Source organism: Balaenoptera acutorostrata, chromosome 9, assembly GCF_949987535.1.
Source record: "Balaenoptera acutorostrata chromosome 9, mBalAcu1.1, whole genome shotgun sequence".
NCBI lineage: Eukaryota > Metazoa > Chordata > Mammalia > Artiodactyla > Balaenopteridae > Balaenoptera > Balaenoptera acutorostrata.
Genome location: NC_080072.1, coordinates 26886908 through 26911061, shown reverse-complemented (window position 1 = coordinate 26911061; position 24154 = coordinate 26886908). Strand labels below are relative to the sequence as shown.

General features: G+C 36.7%; 1 protein-coding gene and 1 pseudogene across 2 annotated transcripts in view; one reads left to right on the top strand and one right to left on the bottom strand.

The window, feature by feature from the left end:
• The window catches only part of QSER1 (glutamine and serine rich 1), a 79695-nt gene that overhangs the window by 11486 nt on the left and 44055 nt on the right, over window positions 1-24154 (top strand). For both annotated transcript variants that reach the window (XM_057552442.1, XM_057552443.1), the window contains 2 exons: window positions 22812-22924; window positions 23320-23481. In XM_057552442.1, coding sequence (XP_057408425.1) covers window positions 22812-22924; window positions 23320-23481 — 275 coding nt within the window. The remainder of the gene's footprint in view (window positions 1-22811; window positions 22925-23319; window positions 23482-24154) is intronic.
• Window positions 10867-11422, bottom strand: LOC103011942 (60S ribosomal protein L18a-like; annotated as a pseudogene).

Sequence of the window (24154 nt, the reverse complement as noted above, 5' to 3'; positions counted from 1 at the left end):
CAGAAAGGTGTTGGGGAAAAAAATGTTGGGTCTCTTGGGTGTTAATGTTTGTGCTGGAAGGTTGTACTTTCTCAGTTACTTTAAAAATTAGAATTATTTTCCCAGAGCATACTTTGACCAAAAGTTTTTGGAGAAAACTTGGGAACATGGGCTTACACCAGTTTGAATGGTTGCCATAAGGTATGGGAGTTTTAGAGATGTTTACTGAGCACCTCTCATGTATTAAACACTGCTTTGGGAGCTTGGAATACATCAGCGAACAAAACCAAGATCCCTGCCCTGGTGGAATTTAAACTGGGTATGTGGAGTGAGACAGATGGTAAATAATAAACATAACTTTGTGAATTATCTAGTATGTTGGTAGGTGATATGAGAAAACTCAGGGTTACAAAGAATGGAAGGTGGATGGGGGAGGCATTGTAGATTTAAATAGCAGGCTGATTGAAATAGTGATATTTGAACAAAGATTTGATGGTGGTAATCTTCAATAAGAGTATTTTTTTTCCAGTGATTCAAATGAGACTGCAGGTTTTGTTTAAAAACATATTGCCTGCTCTTTTGCTAAACTTGCTTACAAAAAATCTTATTTCTTTGTTAACTGTTTATGCTTTGTCGCTGCTACTGCGGTTTTAAATTTTAGGAACATGCTAGATAACTTGTTACCAGGCTGCTGCCAACACACAGTTTCTGAATTTTCACTTGGGCCAATCTAGCTAGGCCTTTTCCAGCCTGGGCCTTTTTGCAATCAGTTTTTCTTTTTGATCAGTAGTAAGTATTTGTTAATCATTGTGCCAGCTGTGTTAGAAAATGTGTGAAGATATTATATAATGTGAAGAGGTAAATGGGAGGACATGGACCTGGTTTTAGCATATCCACTCATTTTTCTTTCATTTTTTTCTAGAATCATGACCACAGATTCTCCCTTGCCCTCTGTCTCTTTTATCTCTGAGTGAAACATGCCATTTTTCCATTGTTTTCTTGAACAGCAGCGGGAATGCTCTTATCTCGGGGTCTTTGAGCTATTTCCTCTACTAGGACCACTCTTCCCTCTGATTATCTACATGGCTTTCTTCCTCACTGCGTTCAGTTCAAAATGTCACATTGTTAGAGAGGCCTCTCCTTAGTACCCCTGCCCCCATCAATACCCTGCTTTATCATTGTGTTGCCTAGTACCCTGCTTTACGTTTCTTCATAGCACTTATCAGTCCTTGATATTAAATATTTCTTTATTCTTGTTTATTGTCGGTCCCTGTCCATTAACCCTTGGATGTTTCTTAACAATCTAACTTGAGCTGCTTAGTCCTCTCCTCCCACCTTCCCCCTCCCCAATATGTGACATAATAGTCTTCAATAGATATTGATTTTAATAAAGAATATATTTTATACTAGAGTATATTCTGCTTTGACTTATTATCTAATATTTCAGAGTTTAAATTTGCCCTCCATAAGTTTAAGGTTCTTTAGGGATCCTGACCATGTAGCCTAACGTATGTTGGTAAGCCTGTAGGCATTTATGGGATATAACTAAACATAAAATAAGGAAATTTTCATATGATTTAATGCCATCATTCTCATTACTGTGTGATCACTGATCTTATTTAAATAACTTGAGACCAGATTTGTCTGACCCAGTGAAGCTTGGCAAACACAAAAATGTGGATAAGCTAAAGTACTTTTGCTTGGATCTGCTTAAAAAGATGGCTTAACATTTTAAAACATATCTCATATTGAGCACACTGCAAAAATGAATATTAATCTGGTAAAAACAGCTGATACTATCCCCACTTAAACAGTAAACTATTGAAGTCAGAGTTTGATTTGGCCAGAGCCACCAAAGGTCTAGTGGTATAGTGCCAAAATAAAAGTGAGCCATTTGGAAGGATGGGATTTAAGTAGAACTGTGACTATACAAAAAACAAAAACTAGAGATGGTCTTTTGCTGTTAGTTAATATCTTTGTATTTTTTCATTTTTAACAAGATCAAGTTTGGGCTGAATATGATCCTCTTTAACTTCTCGTATTTTTAATATGGCATAGAAGATGATGGTTCCAAACTTGCTATTAACAGCTAATGTAGTATACCAGCTAATTAACATTTATGTATTGTGCACCTTTTTATGGACATTTTAGCATCCTCCTCCTGAAATATACTTTGGAATGAGTATGTCTGTTATTCACGCTTAACGGACATGTTTATTAAGAAATTTTAAGGTACTTCAGCTTGTAAATTATGGCACTTGAATAACATTTTATGAAATCTTCTTTAACTGTTGTTTCAAAATATATACCTTTTCTCTAATGTTCATTATAATTTCTTCCTCTGCATTAACCTTTGTTGTGGACCAACAACAAATCTAGAACACGAATTAGCCACTTAGAAGTTGATTTTCTCTACTACAAACAACAGCAACATTTTTATTATGGGAAATTCCAAAACAAACACATTTAGAGAGTACTGCTATAATGAATCCCTATGTATCCATTAGCCAGCTTCGACAGTTTCAGCACATGGTTAGTCTTGTTTCATATATGTCCCTACCAGCTTTGTCTCCCTACTTTGTATTTGCTTTGTTTTATTTCAAAGCAGATTTCATGCCATGTATGTGCCTCTTTCAACCATAGTATGTCTCTGAAAGATAAAGGCTTTAAAATTTTTTTTAACATACCACAACATGTAGGATATTTTAAGGCAATCTATAAATATTCTACCTGCTTTGGTATCTGAAGTCAGTCTTTTTTAAAAATATATATATAATTAATTTTTTTTAATACATTTCTTTATTTTCTGCCTGTGTTGGGTTTTTGTTGCTGGGGCAGGCTTTCTCTAGTTGCGGCGAGCGGGGGCTACTCTTCTTTGCGGTGCGTGGGCTTCTCATTGCAGTGGCTTCTCTTGTTGCAGAGCACGGGCTCTATGCACGCGGGCTTCAGTAGTTGTGGCACACGGGCTCGGTAGTTGTGGCTCGCCGGCTCTAGAGTGCAGGCTCAATAGCTGTGGTGCACGGGCTTAGTTGCTCTGCGGCATGTGGGATCTTCCTGGACCAGGGTTCAAACCCGTGTTCCCTGCGTTGGCAGGCAGATTCTTAACCACTGCGCCACCAGGGAAGTCCCTGAAGTCAATCTTAAAATAGTATGAATAATATAATACAATTACAATTGTATAAAATACTAGTGGTTTTATTATAAGTCTTTGGTTAATGGGCTTATAGATTTCTGGAAATTTCCTTAGGAAAGCCTTTTGAGCATCTGGAAAATTTCTGATTAATTTTTATTAAAATTTATAGGGAACACCTGAAACTAACACAACATTGTAAATCAACTATACTCCAACAAAAAAATTTTTTTTAAAGTTTATAGGGGATATATAATGGAATATTACTCAGCCATAAAAAGGAATGAAATTGGGTCATTTGTAGAGATGTGGATGGACCTAGAGAGTGTCATACAGAGTAAAGTTAGTCAGAAAGAGAAAAGCAAATATCATATAATAACGCATATTATTTGGAATCTAGAAAAATGGTATAGATGATCTTAGTTGCAAAGCAGAAATAGAGACACAGATGTAGAGAACAAATGTATGGGTACCAAGGGGGAAAAGGGTGGGGTGGGAGGAATTGGGAGACTGGGATTTACACATACACATTATTGATACTATGTATAAAATGGACAACTGATGGGAACATGCTGTATGTAGCACAGGGAACTCACCTAGTGCACTGTGGTAACGTAAATGGGAGGGAAGTCCAAAAGGAAGGGGATATCTGTATGTGTATGGCTGATTCATTTTGTTGTGCAGTGGAAGCTAACACAACATTGTAAAGCTAACACAACATTGTAAAGCAACCATACTCCAATAAAAATTAATTTTAAAAAATTTATAGGGAAAGAAGAAATAGTACATTGAGTATCAAAATGAATATTAAGCTTTGGATTTTGATTCTCCTGAAAATCTTTTTCCTTCTTCTAAAATGTTATTTATTAAGTTCTTATATTAAACCAAAGATGTATAAATGTTTGTCTACAAAACTATTCACAAGTGTGAATTATTGTGATAAGTGTATATCTTTAGAAAGACTTCCTTCCTTAATGCCAGAAATCCTAGACCATGTTAATATTAGTGAACAAAATTGTGATGACTAAAAATTCAGCTCTACTAGTTTCTCAAACAAGGAAGAAATTTAATTTGGTAAGGGAAAGACTAAGCCACAAACAATAAGATGCATTGAAGAAACTAAACTAAAATATTTCATAGCACCTATACATTTGAATCATGGAAATATGGACTCTATTGTGTATTGTAAGAAGTAACCAGCTATGTATTAATTCATTTTCAATAATCTCTTCATAGCCTGAAATGAGAGAGAATCATCCAGGGCCCACGTGACTATTTTTGTCTACCTGTTAAATGAATGTTAATGTCTGGACATTACAGATAGTTAATACATTACTGCAGCAGTTCAAATCACAAAATAATTTGCTTTGACAGACATACTTCTTTTAAAAGAAAAGTGTTCTAGAAAAATAGTGGGGTTGGGAAAAATTGGACCTGAAATGTTTTCTTTGTTCAATGGAAAGGTCAGTAATACAGGTGATGACAGAAATAAAAAAGGAAGATGAGATGGAACTTTGGAATTGTGTCCAATCCAGGTCTTGGAGACTCTTGTTATCATGCATATAGCCAAGCATATGCCACATCACCAACACATTTCATTTATTTTCTGACAGAACAACAGACGGAAACTCTGAGTAGCCTTGACTTTGGCATTGTCTTTCTTGGGCACCTGTTACAAATGCCAAAATCTCTCTCTCTTTGTTGTGGATAATGTTTGGAACTGGTAGATTGGTTTTTGAATATGTTCTACTGCTCCACTAGGCAGGAAATACCATACTACTCATTTCACCTTGTTAGTGAAAACAAAAACACCTTCTGTTTAATAAACTTAAATGTGTTGTTTACACAAAATGAAGTAGGATTTTTTTTATAAAGATCATTAATGATGTATATAAAATTAAAATACATTTACTTATCTCAAGAAATCATACCTGATTTAACAGTAACTTGTTGGTACAAAATACCAATTGTACCTCCTTTATACTGATTGTCAGTTGGGGGCCTGCATGAAACATAATTTCTCTTAGATGATCCATTTACGGTTACTTTGGTGAAGGGCTCAGTATTATGGTTGGGAGCAGAGTTAAGGGAACCAAAAAGGGATACTGAGACACTGAGTGAGTAGCAGCAGTGTGAAGCCACTTCTGGGCCTGTGAAGGGCCACTTCTGGGCACCAGTTATTGGAGCCCAGAAGGAACTGTAGTTGTGTAGAGATGCAGCATGGCTGGAACCATGGTTGTGATACAGGGAGGGAATGGACAAATAATACTCAGGCTCCTCTCTTCTGCCTTCTGATCTCCTGCAGAACCTACCCCTAATGGCCCCTGAAGCGCCAAGGTGATGCAGTATATAGAAGTTACCTGTGCTGTGAGGTAGTCTTTAAAAAAAAAAAAAATGAAGGCCCAAAGAAGCTGTAAGTTGCTGAGGTCCCATTAGAGATAGTGATTCCAGGCCATTTGACTCCTCCGGCACTTTTTTTTAATTAACAGCTTTATTGAGATTTAATTTACATACCATAAAATTCTCCTGTATTAAGTGTACAATTCAATAATTTTTAGTATGTTTATGTCACCACAGTGTCACCACAGTCTAATCTTCAAACATTTTCATTACTCCCGAAAGAAACCTCACTCCCCATTCTCCCTAGGCAACCATTAATCCATTTTCTGTCTCTATAGATTTGCCTTTCCTGGACATCTAATATAAATGGAATCAAAAAATGTGTTTGGCTTCCTTGCCTAGGCATAACGTTTTTGAGATTTATCCATGTTGTAGCATGTATCAGTACTTATAAATACTTATAATGGAATAATATTCCATTGTTTAGATATAGCTCATTTGTTTATCTGTTCACTAGTTGATGGACATTTGGGTTGTTTTCACCGTTTGGCTCTTGTGAATAATGCTGCTGTGAACATTTTCATAAAAGTATTTAAATGAAAACATGTTTCACTTTTCTTGTGCACGTACCTAGGAGTAGAATTGTTGGGTCATATGATAATGGTGTTTAACATTTTGAGGAACTGCCAGACTTTTCTAAAGTGACTGTATCATTTTATTTTACATTCCCACCAGCAGTGTATGAGGATTCTAGTTTCTCCACATCCTTGTCAACACTTGTGATTATAGCCTTTTTTTTTTTTTTTTTTTTTTACTATAGCCGTTAATCTCCTGAAAGGTTCACTATTTTTAGCACAGAGTTGTCTCTTCTCACATGATATTCTGCAATCAGGTTCAAGAGAAGGGAGGTATCTTTTACCATCGACAACTTTATTATTTTCACTGTTTTTTAAACTACAGGACATCACAGTGGAATTACTCAGCAGTTGGTAGCCAAGTTCATTAAGCTCTACATCCCTTAACACTTGCTTTTAAAGCAATTTTTAGTGAAACTTGGAGCTACTTACATAGTAATGCTTGTATGAAAGGGCTGTTATGACAATGAAAGGCCTGTTTGAGTTTAAGATTCCCTTTGCTTTCAATTTTAGTTTGGGAACTGAAGGTAAGTTTTGTAGCACATAGCAACTACAGTCACCTTTTAAAAATGTATTTAGTCACTCCCTTGCTTAAAAATCCTTCAGTTGTTTTCCATTGAGCATGGAATAGAATCCAGACTCCTTACTGTACCCCCATAGGTTTTTCATGTTTGCCCCTTGCCTACTACTTTACAGGTGAATGGGTCTCCTGCCATTCTCCCCTTCCCTCGGGACACTTGAAGCATGTTAGTCTTCTTTCAGCTGCTCTATATAGCAGGCTTTCCAACCTCAGGCCATGCCTAACTCTCTCCTCTCCTCTTCCTGTGGTTTGGCACAGGGTTAGCTTAATATCCCCTTTCCATGGAGATTTTCGCTGATTGCTGTGTCTTCCAAAAGTAATGTCTCAATCGCTTCTGCCCTCAGCCCCATTTCTCAGGGAGGACACTCTTTTGGCAATTCCATCCATTTCATGACTTCACAAATAACCCAACTGGTAATGATACCCAACTTTTAATTTCCAGCTCTAAGTGGGAATGTTCACTAGCCCTCTTTTGAGTATTTCCCACTTTATCTCTTATGAACACCTTTTAAGAGTTCTCAAATGTCTAACTATTGCCACTGTTCGGTCCTTATAATTTTTTACCTGGATTTCTGCAGTAGGATCTTGGCCTTCCAACTTTTAGGCTTGCTCTTCTTCACAGTGCTTATCAGATTATCCTTCTAAGAGTGATTCTCTCCTCTTGGTATATGGCAGAATTGCTTTAAGAGCTTTTTCAAAGTGACTTACAGGGTCCCATCTTAGAATTACTAATAAAGAACTTCTGAAAGTGAGAACTGGGAGTGTACAGTTTGAAAAAACCCACCGGATGATGCTGATGAGCACCTCTGGTTAAAAACCATTCTTTTAAAATACAATTTAATCATTTAACACTGATTAAAACTCTTTAGAGGCTCTTGATTCCCTTGAATATAAATGTGATTTTGGCATATAATTTTCTATAATCTGGGTCCTGTCTGACTCATAGCCCTATCCCTAGTACACCCATACAGAATTAATGAAAGGTCTACTAATGTACCAGAATTACTGAAAGGTCTACTAATGTACCATCTTATTTACATTTCTAGGTCTTTACATATGGTATTATCTCTTCCTGAAATAATTTCTTTTTCTTTCCTTGAATACTTTCTCCTCTTTCTTTCAGTACTCAGCTGCATTTCCTAGAGGTAAGCCTCTTATACTATGTAATGTTTGTTTATTTACTTATGCCTTTTTATTTCTGTGCCTTCTAGTGCCTAGCATAATGCTTGGCAGTCAGTAAATGTCAGTTGTATAAATTCAGACCTCACCTTTAGGTGCAGTAATAATAGCACTGATTGAACATTATGTGCCAAACATAGTACTGCGCTAAATGCTATATATATATATATATATATATATATATATATATATATATATATATGCCTTATTGTTTACTCTCACTTTATGAATGTGCATGTTACTATTCACCATATTTTACAGTTGAGGAAACTGAGACATAGACAGACTATGTGGTTAGCCTCAAGTTGCAGAATTTGTAAAGTACAGAGCTGGATTTGAATCCTGTGGCTTATTTGCAAAGCTTGTGTGTTTTTTTTTTTTTTTACAGCTGTTACATAGTTGTTTCATGATTCATTAGTTTATTTTTTCAAACTCACAATAAATAATTCCTTAATAAGGGCTGATTCTTCTTATGCTTCAGGGGTATTTTTTGTTTTTAATCCTCAGACTACAATTAGCTAAAATAAAATAAAGATTTATATTACTTGACATTTAGGTATGAGTAGGACAGACATGCTAGACAGAGTTCTACATGCAAAGTTAATTCAGTGAACTTGGTGTTATCACTGTACTCATTTTGAAGACAGATTTTATACTGAAGAATACTGTGTGATAGATGAAGTAAAAATATTTAGCTTAACTCAGAATAGTAGAAATATGCAGAACATTAGGCTTCATAAAGAGGAAAACTAGGACTCCCTGTGCTTTGCTGAAAGTCTCGAAGTACGTACATTTGCAGAATCAGGACTGGAATCTGGGCCTCCTAACTTCCAATCCAGGGTTATCTTTCTCAACTCTGAAAAGCTGATAATACCCTAAGACTAAAACAATATTTTCCAAATTTAAAGAAAATTCTGTTTTTATTATAGACTATATATTTTTTCAGTGACCAAGTTCTTTAACAGAGAAGAAAATAATATGACTACTTAAGGCAAAATCATCCATTCAATCTTGGGTAACTTATTACTTGTGTGCAAGTACTGGCTTGTTTACCTGGGATTTAACATATTTCATGGAATTTTTGCTGATTGATTTTAAAACTTGGAATGTGTTTTATTTCTTAAGTATTATGGAAATAAGAGTATGCTACCCAAGGAGAAGATCTGTACATGTTATTAATATCTGGATATAAACCATAAGACAGCTTATTCTCAGTAATACACTCAAAGCATTTTTTCTTATGATCATATGCCGTCTTCACTGCACAAATTTGCCATTTTAGATGAGATTTTTGTCACAGCTTTCTCATCTGCCTTAAAACTTAATTTTCTTTGTTAAACAAATTAGATTAAAATTAGGAAAGAAGCTTATGGAAAGAATGTCATACTTACAGTAAACAAGGTAGAGAGTGGTAACTGAATAATCTCTTTTGGTTTGTTTTAATTTTTAGGAAAACATCAGTTTTTAAATTTGGAATTTAAGTAACAGCAACTGAAGGAAAATGTTACATCCCCCTGCAAAATTCTGACCCTTATCCTCGAGATTGAGTCTGTACCCCACTTTGAAAGTATGGGGAGGGGATGGAAGATGGAAGTTTTGTGCTTGGTTGGGAATCTGAAGATCGACACAACTGTGACTGTTAACCCTTGGCTCCTTCCTCTTCCCTAGACCTTAGCTCCTGTAGTGCTTGGAGTGTGTAGGGGTAGTAAAAGTCCTCTCTCTCACCCTACCACCCATCCAGGCCTTGGGGGCTAGAAAGGGCTATACTACGGTAGGTACTATTATATTAAATAAATGTACATTTATTCAAAGGAGCTCATATTTAGGTATAGGAATTAGAAACAAAGACCATGTTTTGAGGCCTTTTTTTTTTTCCAGGATAAATTTTTATTTTCTTAATCTGGCTTTTGTTTGAAAAAAATAAACAACTTCAGCAAGCCAGTGACCATCAGATTATTTTGAAACTTATTTTAAAACCATAAAAAAATATATATTTTTGAAACTTGTTTTAAAGCCTTAAAAATATTATATACAGATTAACAAAAAAAAAAAATCCTTATTATATGGTATATGGAGATGGGCCAACCACAGGAGGGAGATTAAATACATGCATGACAGCAAGCCTATCTATAACCACCTTCTTGTTTGATGATGTTGCACACTTCATGAAAAATTACCCATAATCACTAAGTTTGGATGATTGTAACTTTTATTGAGCTATAGTTCACAAATCATATAATTCACTATTTTATTTTATTTTTATTTTTTAAAATTATGTTGTTTGCGAATAAAGACTGTTTTGTTTTTGGCCGTGCCGCATGGCTTATGGGATTTTAGTTCCCCGACCAGGGATCGAACCTGGGCCCTCGGCAGTGAGAACACGGAGTCCTAACCACTGGACCACCAGGGAATTCCCATAATTCACTATTTTAAAATGTACAGTTCAGTAGTAGTTACATGAGACTGTGTAACCATCACCACTATCTAGTTCTAGAACATTTTCCATCACCCCATAAGGAAACACATGCTCATAAGCAGTCTCTTCCTATTCTCCCCTCTCCCTAAACCCTGGCAACCACAGTATCTACTTTGTGTCTCCAGGGATTTGCTCATTCAGTACATTTCATAGAAATGGAATCATACTATATGTGGACTTTTGTATTTGGCTTCTTTCACTTAGCATAGTATTTTCAAGGTTCATCCATGTTGTAGCATGTATTCGTGTTTCATTTCTTTTTATGGCTGAGTAATATTCCATTGTATGGCTGTATCACACTTACCCATTTATTGTTGGACATTTGGATTGTTTCTGCCTTTTGACTGTCATGATTAATGCTGCTTAATTAATGCTGCTGATTAATGAACATTTATGTACGAGGTTTTGTGTGAACATATATGTACTTCCAGTTCTCTTGAGTATATATACCTAGAAATGGGACTCCTGGGCCATATGGTGACTATGTTTAATTTTTTGAGGGAAGCATGGAATTTTTTTTTTTTTCTTCTGGTTTTCCCAATGAGCTTTATTTGGGCAGACCTAGGGATGGGGAGGGCCTGCATTTAAATGAAGGTGTTGGGCCTCTTGGTGGTGAAGTGTGGCTTGTGCTGGTGACAGAGGACCCGGTGGGGCAGCGGGAACTTGATCTTGGAGTCGTGGAATTGCTCGGCTGCTGCTCGGCGGCACTTGTTGGCTGCGATCTCCTCTACCTCCATGATCTGGATCCAGTGGGCCCGGGCAAGGTGCCGGGTGCCCATGTCTCGGTAGCACTGGGTGGTGGTGCCGGCTGCGGTCAGGTCCCGGTACTGCCGGTACATGTTGTGGGGGCCTCTGCAGGAGTCATAGTGCAGCCAGATGCGGAAGTTCTTCAGCCTTGGGAGATTTCTTGAACACCTGTCCACAGTAGACAGTTTCCCCTGAAGACTTCTTCATCTTCTTCAGCTGAGACACAAAGTACCAGAAGTGGGACTTGGCAGCATGATTAGGTGCAAAGATTTGCATGGGACAGAGGGGCGGTGTGGGCCGTTTGGCGGGCAGCACCCCACCACCTTGTACTCTCGAAGTGTGCCTGAGGCCTTCATGGCGCTCCATCTGCGCTCGCTGCCACCCTCGAAAAGGCGGGAAGCGTGGAATTTTAACTGGTTTTTAAAAATTCATTGAACTACTGTTTCACTCAAAGCTAATTTTTATATCACGTATAATCTTTATCCCATTGTGCTTTATATATAAGTTATTTTTTTAAGAAAAGCCAATTTATTTTTATATAATTATTGAGAGGATATTTATCTCTTTTGCTCCCTCTATGACGTATGGTGTAGAACATTCTTAATTTGGGCTTCAATAATTAAATCCATTGAATAGTGGCCCAGTTAGATCACTACTTTATATTGAAAACTCTCGTACAATGCCTAAAATTGATAGAAGTCTACACGTATTCAGTTTTCTAGAAAGGGCTGACCTACTAGCTTGATCCTTCATTTTTTTATTTTCCAATTCTTATCAGGATGTCTGGCAATCAGGTTAGGTACTCAGTACATATTTGCTTGAGAGGTGATTGAGCTGTAACTTAAAGGTGATTTCTCTTCTGAAACTGAACATAGATTGTAATTATTTATGAGTATCTACAATGTGCCAGATACTATTGGGTTGCCCAAAAAGTTCGTTTGGTGTTTTCCGTAAGACGGCTCTAGTAGCGCCTAGTTGTCTTCAACTTCATTTGAAACAATTTTGTTCGATTGTATTGTGACAGCTGTCATATCAGCGTGCATTTAAAAAAAAAAATCAGGCTTCCCTGGTGGCGCAGTGGTTGAGAATCCGCCTGCCAATGCAGGGGACACGGGTTCGAGCCCTAGTCTGGGAGGATCCCACATGCCGCGGAGCGACTAGGCCCGTGAGCCACAATTGCTGAGCCTGCGCGTCTGGAGCCTGTGCTCCGCAACAAGAGAGGCCGCGATAGTGAGAGGCCCGCGCACCACGATGAAGAGTGGCCCCCACTTGCCGCAACTAGAGAAAGCTCTAGCACAGAAACGAAGACCCAACACAGTCATAAATAAATAAATAAATAAAATTTTTTAAAAAATCAAAATTGGTGAATTTTTGTGTAGCCATTTTAATATTGAAGATGGAAGAAAAAAGGCAACATTTTAGGCATATTATGCTTTATTATTTCAAGAAAGGTAAAAACGCAACTGAAATGCAAAAAAAGATTTGTGCGGTGTATGGAGAAGGTGCTGTGACTGATTGAATGTGTCAGAAGTGGTTTGTGATGTTTCATACTGGCGATTTCTTGCTGGACAATGCTTCACGGTTGGGTAGACCAGTTGAAGTTGATAGCCATCAAATCGGGACATTAACTGAGAACAATCAACGTTATACCACGCAAGAGGTAGCCGACATACTCAAAATATCCAAATCAAGCGTTGAAAATCATTTGCACCAGCCTGGTTATGTTAATCGCTTTGATGTTTGGGTTCCACACAAGTTAAGCGAAAAAAACCTTCTTGACCGTATTTCCACATGCGATTCTCTACTGAAACGTAACGAAAACATTCTGTTTTTAAAACAAATTGTGACGGGCGATGAAAAGTGGATACTGTACAATAAAGTGGAACGGAAGAGATCGTGGGGCAAGCGAAATACACCACCACCAACCACACCAATGGCCGGTCTTCATTCAAAGAAGGTGATGTTGTGTACATGGTGGGATTGGAAAGAAGTCCTCTGTTATGAGCTCCTTCCAGAAAACAAAACGATTAATTCCAACAAGTACTTCTTCCAGTTGACCAACTGAAAGCAACACTCGAGGAAAAGCGTCCAGAATTAGTCAACAGAAAACGCATAATCTTCCATGAAGATAACACAAGACCGCACGTTTCTTTGATGACCAGGCAAAAACTGTTACAGTTTGGCTGGGAAGTTCTGATTCATCAGCCATATTCACCAGACATTGCACCTTTGGATTTCCATTTATTTCGGTCTTTACAAAATTCTCTTAATGGAAAAAATTTCAATTCTCTGGAAGACTGTAAAAGGCACTTGGAACAGTTCTTTGCTCAAAAATATAAAAAGTTTTGAGAAGATGGAATTAATGAAGTTGCCTGAAAAATGGCAGAAGGTAGTGGAACAAAACAGTGAATACGTTGTTCAATAAAGTTCTTGGTGAAAATGGAAAATGTGCCTTTTTTTAACTTAAAAACCGAAGGAACTTTTTGGCCAACCCAATATTTTGGGTGATGGGGTTATAGCAGTGACGAAAGCAAAGACCCTGTCCTAATGGAGTTTTCATTTCAGTGGCTAATAGGCAAACTAGTAAATAATGTTGACTGTTTATTAGTGCTATGGAGAAAAATAAAGCAAGAAAAGAGGATTAGGCAATGTGTAGGGAGGATAGAGGAAGGATGTTATTTTATATCAGGTGGTCAGGGAAGTCTTCAGTGAGATGAAATTTGAGCAGAGACCTGAGGGGAAATGAGGTGAACCAACTTAGTATGTTTGAGGAAAAAGCCAGGAGACCTGTGTGGCTGAAGTGGAAAATAGATAAAATTGGAGGTTTAAGGGGGCAGCAGTTAGGTCACTTAGTACATTGAGGATTATTGTAAGAACTTTGGCTTTTACTAGGGTGAGATGGGAAGCCATTGGAAGGATTTGAGCAGAAGAGTTTCATGATTTGGCTTTACTTTTTTTTTTTTTTTTAAACATAATTGACCTTACAACACTGTGTTAGTTCCAGGTGCACAACATAGTGATTCAGTATTTCTGTACATTACGAAATAGTTACCATCTGTCACCATACAAAATTATTACAACATTATTGACTATATTCCTCATGCTGTACATTTCATCCCTATGACTGATTTATTTTGTAACTGGGAGTCTGTACTTCTTAATCTCCCTTACCTATTGTGTTCATCCCCCCACCTACCACCTGTTTATTCTCTGTATCTATGAGTCTGTTTTTGTTTCGTTATGTTTGTTCATTTATTTGGTCTTTTAGAGTCTGCATATTTGTCTCTCTGACTTATTTCACTTAGCATAGTACCCTCTAAGTCCATCCATGTTGCCTCAAATGGCAAGATTTCATATTTTTAATGGCTGAGTAATATTCCATTTTATTTATATATTTGTGTGTGATACACACATTATATGTGTAATATATACACACACACACCCCACATCTTTATCAATTCATCTATCAATGGACATTCAGGTTGCTTCTATATCTTGGCTATTGTAAATAATGCTGCAGTGAACATAGGGGTGCATAGATCTTTTCGAATTAGTGTTTTTAATTTTCAGAAAAATACCCAGAAGTGGAATTGCCAGTTAGTATGGTAGTTCAATTTTTTAAATTTAATTTTTAATTTTAATTCTATTGATAAGGGGTTAAAATCCAAAATATACAAAGAACTCATATAGCTCAATTTAAAAAAAAAAATCAACCCGTTTTCAAAAAATGGACAGAGGACCTGAATACACATTTTTCCAAAGAAGACATATAGATGGCCAACAGACGCATGAAAAGATGTTCAGTAGCACTCATCAATGAAATGCAAATCAAAAGCACAATAAGATACCACCTCACACCTGTCAGAATGGCCATTATCAAAAAGACAACAAATAACAAGTGTTGAAGAGGGTATGGAGGAAAGGGAGCCCTTGTACCCTGTTGGTGGGAGTGTAAATTGGTGCAGCTACTATGGAAAACAGTATGGAGATTCCTCAAAATACTAAAAATTGAACTATCATATGACTTCATTTTTTAAGGGAGTGACTCAGGCTGAGAATAGGGGGTGGGAGGGGTTAGGGCAGAAGCAGAGAGACCAATTAGGAGGTTATAATTATTCCTTGCCTGTTAAAGAAGTGGAGTTAGCATGGATTTCTAAGAAGCAAGACAAAACAAAAAACCACCCCTAGAACCTCCTGATATTTACAGTTTATCTTGATCATTATTCTTACTCGTAAAGAGGTTTCAAGATTTGACATGGCTTACAAATTTTTCTTAGTGTAGATTGTATTTTTGAGAGCCTCTTTTGTTTTTTGTGGGGTTTTGGGGGGTTTTTTGGCCATGCCACGTGGCTTATGGGATCTTAGTTCCCCAGCCAGGGACTGAACCCCAGCCCTCAGCAGCGAAAGCATGGAGTCTTAACCATTGGACCACCAGGGAATTCCCTGAGAGCTGTTTTAGATTTACAGATAGTACAGGGTTCCCATATACACCCTCACCCACTTTCCCCTATTATTAAGTTCTTATATTCTTATGGTACATTTGTTACTAGTAATTAACTGATACATTGTAGTCAACTGAAATCTGTAGTCAACTGAAATCTGTAGTTTATTCAAATTTCCTTAGTTTTTACTTAATGTCTTTTTTTGGTCTCTCCAGGGATACCCCTTTACATTTGTTTATCTTGTGTCAGTAGATTCCTCTTTGCCATCACAATTTCTCAGACTTTTCTTGTTTCTGATGACCTTTATATTTTTGAGCAGTGCTTGTCAAGTATTTTGTAGAATGCCCTTCTCTTGGAATTTGCCTGATGTTTTTTTTCTCATAATCAGACTGGAGTTATGGGTTCTCCAGAGGGAGATCACAGAGGTAAAGTGTTACTTTCATTACATCATATTAAGGGTATATCTTATCAATGTGATTTATCACTGTTGATTTTGATTTTTACCACCTGGCTGAGGTAGTGTTTGTCAGGTTTCTGCACTGTAAAGTTACTCTTTTGTTGTTTTTTTCCTCCTTTCAGTACTATCCTCTTTGGAAGAAAGTTGCTATGTGCAGCCCATTAAGGAGTGGGGAGTTATGGTCCACCTCCTTCAATGTAGAGTTGCTACATAAATTATTTAGAATTCTTCAAGGGAGATTTGTGTTTCCTCCTCTATTTATTTATTAGTCATTTAATTTTATCAGTATGGACTCACAGATATATACTACTAAGTTTTTTTTGCTCAAAATGTTCCAGTTTTGGTTATTGGGAGCTCTTTCAATTTGCCTCTTTGTCCCTGTGACATATCCCCATAAGTGTAAGGTTTTTCCCCCTCTCTCTTTCTGTTTGTTTGGTCAGGAAGAAAATGCAAAGATGCTCAACATCATTAGATAACTGAAAATCAAAACCACAATGAGATACCACTTCACACCTACTAGGATGGGTATTATAATAAAAGTAAAGACATAGGCAATAACAAGTATTGGTAAAGATGTTGAGAAATTGTAACCCATTAAACATTGTTGGTGGGAATGTAGAATGGTACAGCCAGTTTGGTTGGCCATTCCTCAAAATGTGAAACATGGAGTTATCATAAGACCCAGCAATTCCACTCCTAGGTATATACCCAAGAGAATTTAAAATATACATCCACACAAAAACTTGTATGTGCATGTTCATCACAGCATAATTCATAATAGCCAAAAAGTGGAAACAACCCAGTGTCCATCAGTTGATGAATGGCTAAACAAAATGTGGTATATCTATACAATGGAATGTTATTCAGCCGTGAAATGAAGTACTGATATATCCATGTTTGTAACATGGATGACCATTGAAAACATTATGCTAAGTGAAAGAAGCCAGTCACAAAAGCCTGCATATAATATAATATGATTCCATTTATATGAAATGTTGCGAGTGGGCAAATGCATAGAGACAGAAAAATTAGTGATTGCCAGGGGCTGGGTAGAGGAGGATATATGGGGTGTGATGCTAATGGGTCCAGGTATATTTTTGAGGCAGTGAAGTGTTCTAAAATTAGGTTATGTTGATGGTTGCACAACCCTGAGTATTCTAAAAGAGCTCTGATTTGTACACTTTAAAAGGGTGACCTTTATGGTATGTGAATTACATATCATTTAAAAAAATTTAGAACAAAACAAAAATGAGATACCTAGGGATTTATACTTATAAGAATCATACACTAAACACTACAAAAGATTGCTGACAGGAATTAAAGACCCAAATAAATAGATATACTCATGGATTAGAAGACTCAATACTCTTAAGATGGTAGTTTTCCCCAGTTGATGTATAGAGTCATTGCAGTGTTTTTGTAGAAATTGACCGGCTGACTCTAAAATTTATATGGGAATACCTGGCATAGACAAAATAATTTTGAAAAAGAACAAAATTAGAAAATCTGTACAACCTGAATCATTTATCAGACTGTGTGTTATTGGCCTAAGAACAGACATTGATCAATGTAACACAGTAGTTAAGAACAGAACCACAAATATATGGCTAGTTGACTTTTTTGGACATAGGTTCAGATAGTTTCAATAGGTAAAGATTCAGTAGATAAAGAATAATCTTTTTGATAAGTAGTACTGGGATAATTGCATATCCAAATTAAAAAAAAAAAAGAATCCCAAGCCTTGCATCACATCATATACAAAAAATGCATTCCAAATGAATCATAGACCTAAGTGGAAAAATTAATACTATAAAACTTCTAGAAGAAAACATAAGAAGAAATCTATGAGATGTTGGATTAGGCAAAGATTTCTTAGCTACAACATCAAAAGTACAATTCATAAAATAAAAAATTATTTTGCTCTTCTAAATACATTGTTAGGAGAATGAAAGCCACAGATTGGGAGAAAATGTTTACAAAATATGTATCTGTCCAAGGATTTGGTTCCAGAGTATATAGGCAACTCCTAAAACATTAATAAGAAAACAAACAACCCAATAAAATATGGGCAAAAGATTTGAGTGGATACTTTACCAAAGAAGATTTCTGCATGGTAGATAAACAAATGATGCTCAACATTGTTAGTTATTAAGGAAATGCTTATTAAAACCACAGTGAGATACCACTGCACACCAATTAGAATAGCTCAAATTTTTTAAAAGAAAAGGAAAAGAAACAACTTACAAACTTAAAATACTTGGTGCCAGTGAGGATGTAGAGTAACCAGACCAGATGTACATTATTGGTGGGAATGCAAAGAGGTATAGCCACTTTGGAAAACAAGCAGTTTCTCTAAAGTTAACATATTACCATATAACTTAGCCGTCCCCCTCCTAAGTTATTTACTCAAGTGAAATGAAAACTTATGTTCAGACTAAACCTTAGGCATGTGTTTATAGCAGCTTTATTCATAATTGCCAAAACAGGAAAGAACCCAAAGGTCCTTTGACTGATGAACGGATTTAAAACAACCATCAACCTTTGGTACATCTATATAATGGAGTGCTACTCCACAATAAAAAATAATGAATTACTGGAAGTGGGCACGCTCCACACCTTGAGGGCATTGGTCTTTTCCCACCTGCCTTGCGCCGCTGTGGGAGATTCTGAGAGTCAAGAGGAAGTCATCTGGGACATCGCCAGGCAGCTCGTCCAAGTAGCAGACAGGATGGAGTGCGGCGTCTGGCCAGGGCTGGTGGGCAACCTGGCCGCGCAGTTTATGAATGGGAGCCTGTCAGAGGAGGACAGGCGTATCTATTTGTTCAACAGATACAAAGGTTTGGTTAATGCAAGATGAGTAAGCTCTTCATCGTTCATGAACAGATCTGCGGTACAACATGGTGCACATAGTTAACAATACTGTATTGTATTCTTTAAGTGGGTGGATCTCATGTTAAGTGCTCTTACCACAATTAAATTAATTGGTTAGAACTTCGGCCTGGAAGAAAACATTCACAATACATCTATCTGACCAAAGAAAATGTGGATCCAGACTGTATTTATTTATTTATTTTTAAACATTTTATTATTTTTTTTTAATTTTTATTTATTTTTTGGCTGCATTGGGTCTTCGTTTGTGCACGGGCTTTAGTTGCAGCGAGCGGGGGCTATTCTTCGTTGCGGTGTGCGGGCCTTTCATTGTGGTGGCTTCTCTTGTTGCAGAGCATGGGCTCTAGGTGCGCGGGCTTCAGTAGTTGTGGCGCACAGGCTCAGTAGTTGTGGCTCGCGGGCTCTAGAGCACGGGCTCAGTAGTCGTGGCGCATGGCCTTAGTTGCTCCGTGGCATGTGGGATCTTCCCGGACCAGGGATTGAACCCGTGTCCCCTGCATAAGCAGGAGGATTCTTAACCAGTGCCCCACCAGGGAAGTCCCAGACTGTATTTTTAATTAATTTTTTGTAAGTGAAATAGGGAGCATTTTCTTTTTTCAAATTTTTTTTATTTATTTATTTTATTTATGGCTGTGTTGGGTCTTCGTTTCTGTGTGAGGGCTTTCTCTAGTTGTGGCAAGCGGGGGCCACTCTTCATCGCGGTGCACGGGCCTCTCACTACCGCGGCCTCTCTTGTTGCGGAGCACAGGCTCCAGACGCGCAGGCTCAGTAATTGTGGCTCACGGGCCCAGTTGCTCCGCGGCATGTGGGATCTTCCCAGACCAGGGCTCGAACCCGTGTCCCCTGCATTGGCAGGCAGATTCTCAACCACTGCGCCACCAGGGAAGCCCTCCCAGACTGTATTTTAAAAACTTTTTACAACCCAGTAAGACGGCTAACAACCCAATTTTTTTTAAAGGGCAAAATCTTTGAACAAACTTCACAAGAGAAGCTACAAGAATAGTCTATAAGCATATAAGAAGATGCTCCTCATCATTTGTTATTAGGGAAATGCAAATTAAACCACAGTGAGATACCACTTAACCTACCTAGAATAGCTAAAATTAAGAAGACTGAAAAGATCATGTGGTGACAAGGATGTAAAGCAAAACGGAATGTTGATTAATTACTGATGCTAATGTAAAATGGTACATGCACCTACCTTATCACCCAGTAATTCCATTCCTAGATATTTAACTTAGAGAAATGAAAGTATATGTCCACAAAAGACTCGTATACAAAATGTTCGTAGTACATTTATTCATAGTAGCTTCTAACTAGAAACAATCCAAATGTTCTCAGTAAGTGAATGGATAAACATAATTGTGATAAATTCATATAATTCAATGAAAAGGAATGACCTACTTATGTATGCAACAACATGGATGTATCTCAGAAACATTATGCTGAAATGAAAAAAAGCCAGACACAAAAGAGTACAGACTGTATGATTCCATTTATATGAAATTCTAGGACAAGCAAGCCTAAATTTTCATAACATTAGGTTTCTCAGTGGTTGTCTGGGGCCAGGGGTGAGATGAAAAAGATATTGACTGCAAAGGGGCATGAGAAGCCTTCTGTTGTGATGGAAATGTTCTGCAAGTTGGTTGGGATTATGGTTATACTGGTGTGTACATTTATCGAAAAATGTGTACACATTGAACTGTACACTTAAAATGGGTGCACTTTACTGTATGTAACTTACACCTTAAGTTGATTTATAAAGTTTAAAATAGATTTTAAATTAATCCTAAAATTGAATCTTCAAACTAAAACAATCATTTACTTAACTTTCGCATCAGTATTCTAACTGTATATACTTAATGGGACATGATCTTGAGACAGAAAGTACTGTGAAGAAATACTTAACTTTACTTGATGGTTTTGTTTTTGAAAGAGGTTGCGTTACAGTATTTTCGGATAGAGCTAATGAGTAAATAAATATGTTGATGTATCAGTAGTTGTGAACTGGGATTCTGACTGTAGGAAAAGGGAAATACTTGTGAAATGGAGGAAGGTGAGGAATACTACATTGGATTTGAGTTAGAGTTGTCATTATGAACTCATGTTTTTAAAAAGACATGTATTTCCTAGCTTTGTCCACTTAAAGGGCCTAGAAGCAGTGACACCTCAGGCATTGAATACACCTGACACCCAGATCTTGGTTTCAAAATGCCATTGCCCACTAAAAAACTCCGAGTAGAAATGGTTGATTTCAGGTGTGGTACAGGGTTAAAAAACCAAGGTGAACCTGAAGCATCTTGTGCTAGGAGGTAAGAATGTGTCTGAGCACCAAGGAGGATATGTCAAAAGGAAACAAGATTGAAGGGACACTATAAATTAAATATGAAGAGTCTACAATGATATTTTTTTAAGCACAACGTATACACATTAAAAAACATATTAGTATATATTTTATATATTATATTTAAGTATGTATATAGATAAGAGAGAGAAAAGGGGAAAAAATCTAATTTTTATTTTATAGAAGAATGCTAACTTTTAAATATGGAAGGTAGTGTAATTAGAAGACTACTGTTTCTAATCTTCAGTGCAGTAATTGAAATGAAGATCATGAATGCAGGGTGTCTGAAACCATTAGCTGTTGGGACAAGATACTGACACTGTCTTAAGTAACACCTCACAATTGCATACTTATTTCAAAGAGAAGAAATAACTACATTGAGAGATCTGACAGTACCTTAACCACTTCAAGTTTAGCATCACCAGTGAGACAGACTGACATTATGTGTGTCCTCATGAGTGCAATAAGAATTACGAAGCATCATTATGTACTTCTCATGAAGTAGCAATCAGACAAATCCAGCATTTGGGATAGCTTACATTCAGCTGACTTGGATTCCTCAAAATAAAAAGTCCATGTCATGAAGTCAAGGCAAAAGGGGTCTGGCATTAGAGGCAGAGTGGAGGCACTGTTCTAAATGTAAAGAGACATAACCAAATATAATTGTTGAATTTTGATTGCATCCTACAGAGAGCTTTAAAATATCAAACATTTTGACAACAATTGAGGAAAATTGGAATGTGACCTCTGTATTACATGTTATAATGACAGTGTTGAATTTCTTCAAGTCTAATAATGATACTTGGTTATACAGCTGAATGTCCTATTCCTAGGAGATGCAACTGAATTATTTAAGGATACAGTTTCTTGATGTCCACAAGTTATTTTCAAATAGATTAAAAGAAAGTAGTATATATGTCTGTGTATAAAGATAAAACAAATATAACAAAATGTTAACAGTTGTTGAAACTTAAGTGATGGGTATACAGGTTATTCATTGTACTGTTTCAGTTTTTCTGTGGGTTTAAAATATTCAGAATAAAAATCAAGGGGAGAAAAATATCTCGTTCTGAATTACTCTCAAGATGTATAAGCTTGAAATTTTCTAGCAGAGTTATTGGGAAATAGTGTTAATTATCAATTCATTTGAACTATCTACTATATTCCAGAGACTGTTAGAATTAGAGGGACTTTAGAGATTATCCTATCTGGGTCCCTTATTCATACAGGTGAGGAGATAAGTCCAACAGTAATAGAGTCACTTATTGAAATCACATGGTAAGCCAGTAATAGCACTTGGACAGTGAATTCAGCTCTCCTATTTTCCAGGATATTGCTCTTCCCAATGTACCATGTTACCTCTTCCAGTAAAAGGACTTTGTTTTAGGTAAAGTTGAACTAAGAAAAATGCTGTGTATTACTTTTCTTCCCAGTGTATCTTCAATATGTTCCCCCGCATTTTGACAGTATTGTCAGACTGTTTGATCTCTTGATCTGTAGGTCAGGAATTTAGTCAAAGACTTATGCTACTTTTCATAATTGCTCTCCTAGAAATTTTTGATCATCTGGTTTGAGCTGTGTGTTTTTTGTCATTTATTTTTATCATCCTCTAGTTTAAGCTATGAAGAAGGACATCCTTCTCACTCTGAAACAGATCTCCTTCAGAGACAGACTTTTGCAGCCTCTCATCAGCTTCCTGGATATGCTGCCACACCTCAGCCAACCGGTAAAAATTCTCTTGTGAAATATACCACAAATCTGGGTACATTTAGCGAATAAGCAGAAAAATCAATTTTCACATGTTGGGTTATGAAAGTATACAGACATAACGGTTTCATGGGAAATGTTAAAATGAAAATGAGATTAAAAGCTTTGTCTTTTACTGCTAGGGAATATCTGTATAACTAGTAGGGAGATCTTTTTTTCATGCATCTCTGTAGATTTTAAATTATAATTATGCTTGAGCAAATTAATATTTGTTGCTATTCATAATAAAACAGTTTAGGATTGTAGAACTTCTGGCCTCAAATGTCAGAGATTCCTTTTTAAAATAGGATCCGGAATATCATTTTATATTAACATATATTTTTACTTTGGGATACATTTTATCTTCAAATGTAGGTCTTTCTGGAATATTTGATACTAGTGTGAACAATGCCAGCACTAACACTAAAGAATCTTCAGTGATGAATTTTCTCTCTGCTGCTGAATCCCGAACTGCGCAGGCTGCTTCTTCAGGAACTACTCTTTTACCACAATTCAGGGCCCCATCCTGGCAGACAGGTGATTCTTTGTTTTCAGAATTTTTAAGTCCTTTAAAAATATGGATAAAATTTCACTTTTGATAGTCTTGTCATTATAGTAGTGTGGCTGAGAGTGATGTTAATTATTGATTTTCCAGTGAACTTTAAAACCTGGAATTTTTCACTATTTTAAGGTGGACAAAATTCAAGAAATTGTTACTAGCAGAAATTCAGTTTTAGCACTCTGATGAAAACTAGCAAGTTGAAGAAGGCAGGTAATTGTTAAAGATAAATCCTAGATATAAAGTTTTTATCTAGCAATTTAAGTAGTTACTTGTTTACTTGAGAGGAGGAAAGATTACATTTTTATTTTTATTTTTTTTCCTATTTCACCTTTATAGAGGTGTAATTGACATATAAAACTGTAAGATACTTAAAGTGTACATTGTGGTGATTTGATATACATTTACATTGTGAAAGAATCCCCACATCTGGTTAATTAACACAGCTATCACTTCACATATTTATCTTTTGTGGGGGGCGGTTGGTGAAAGATTAAATTTCATTTCTTTTAGTGACTTTGGGCTGGATAGGTGTGGTACAGTAAAAAAAACAGTCTTGGAACTGATTTCATCATTAGAGTTATGTAAAGTTATCCTTAACTGAACAGAGTAAGTCAGTCTTTAATAAAAGCCATTAAAAGTTGATATATT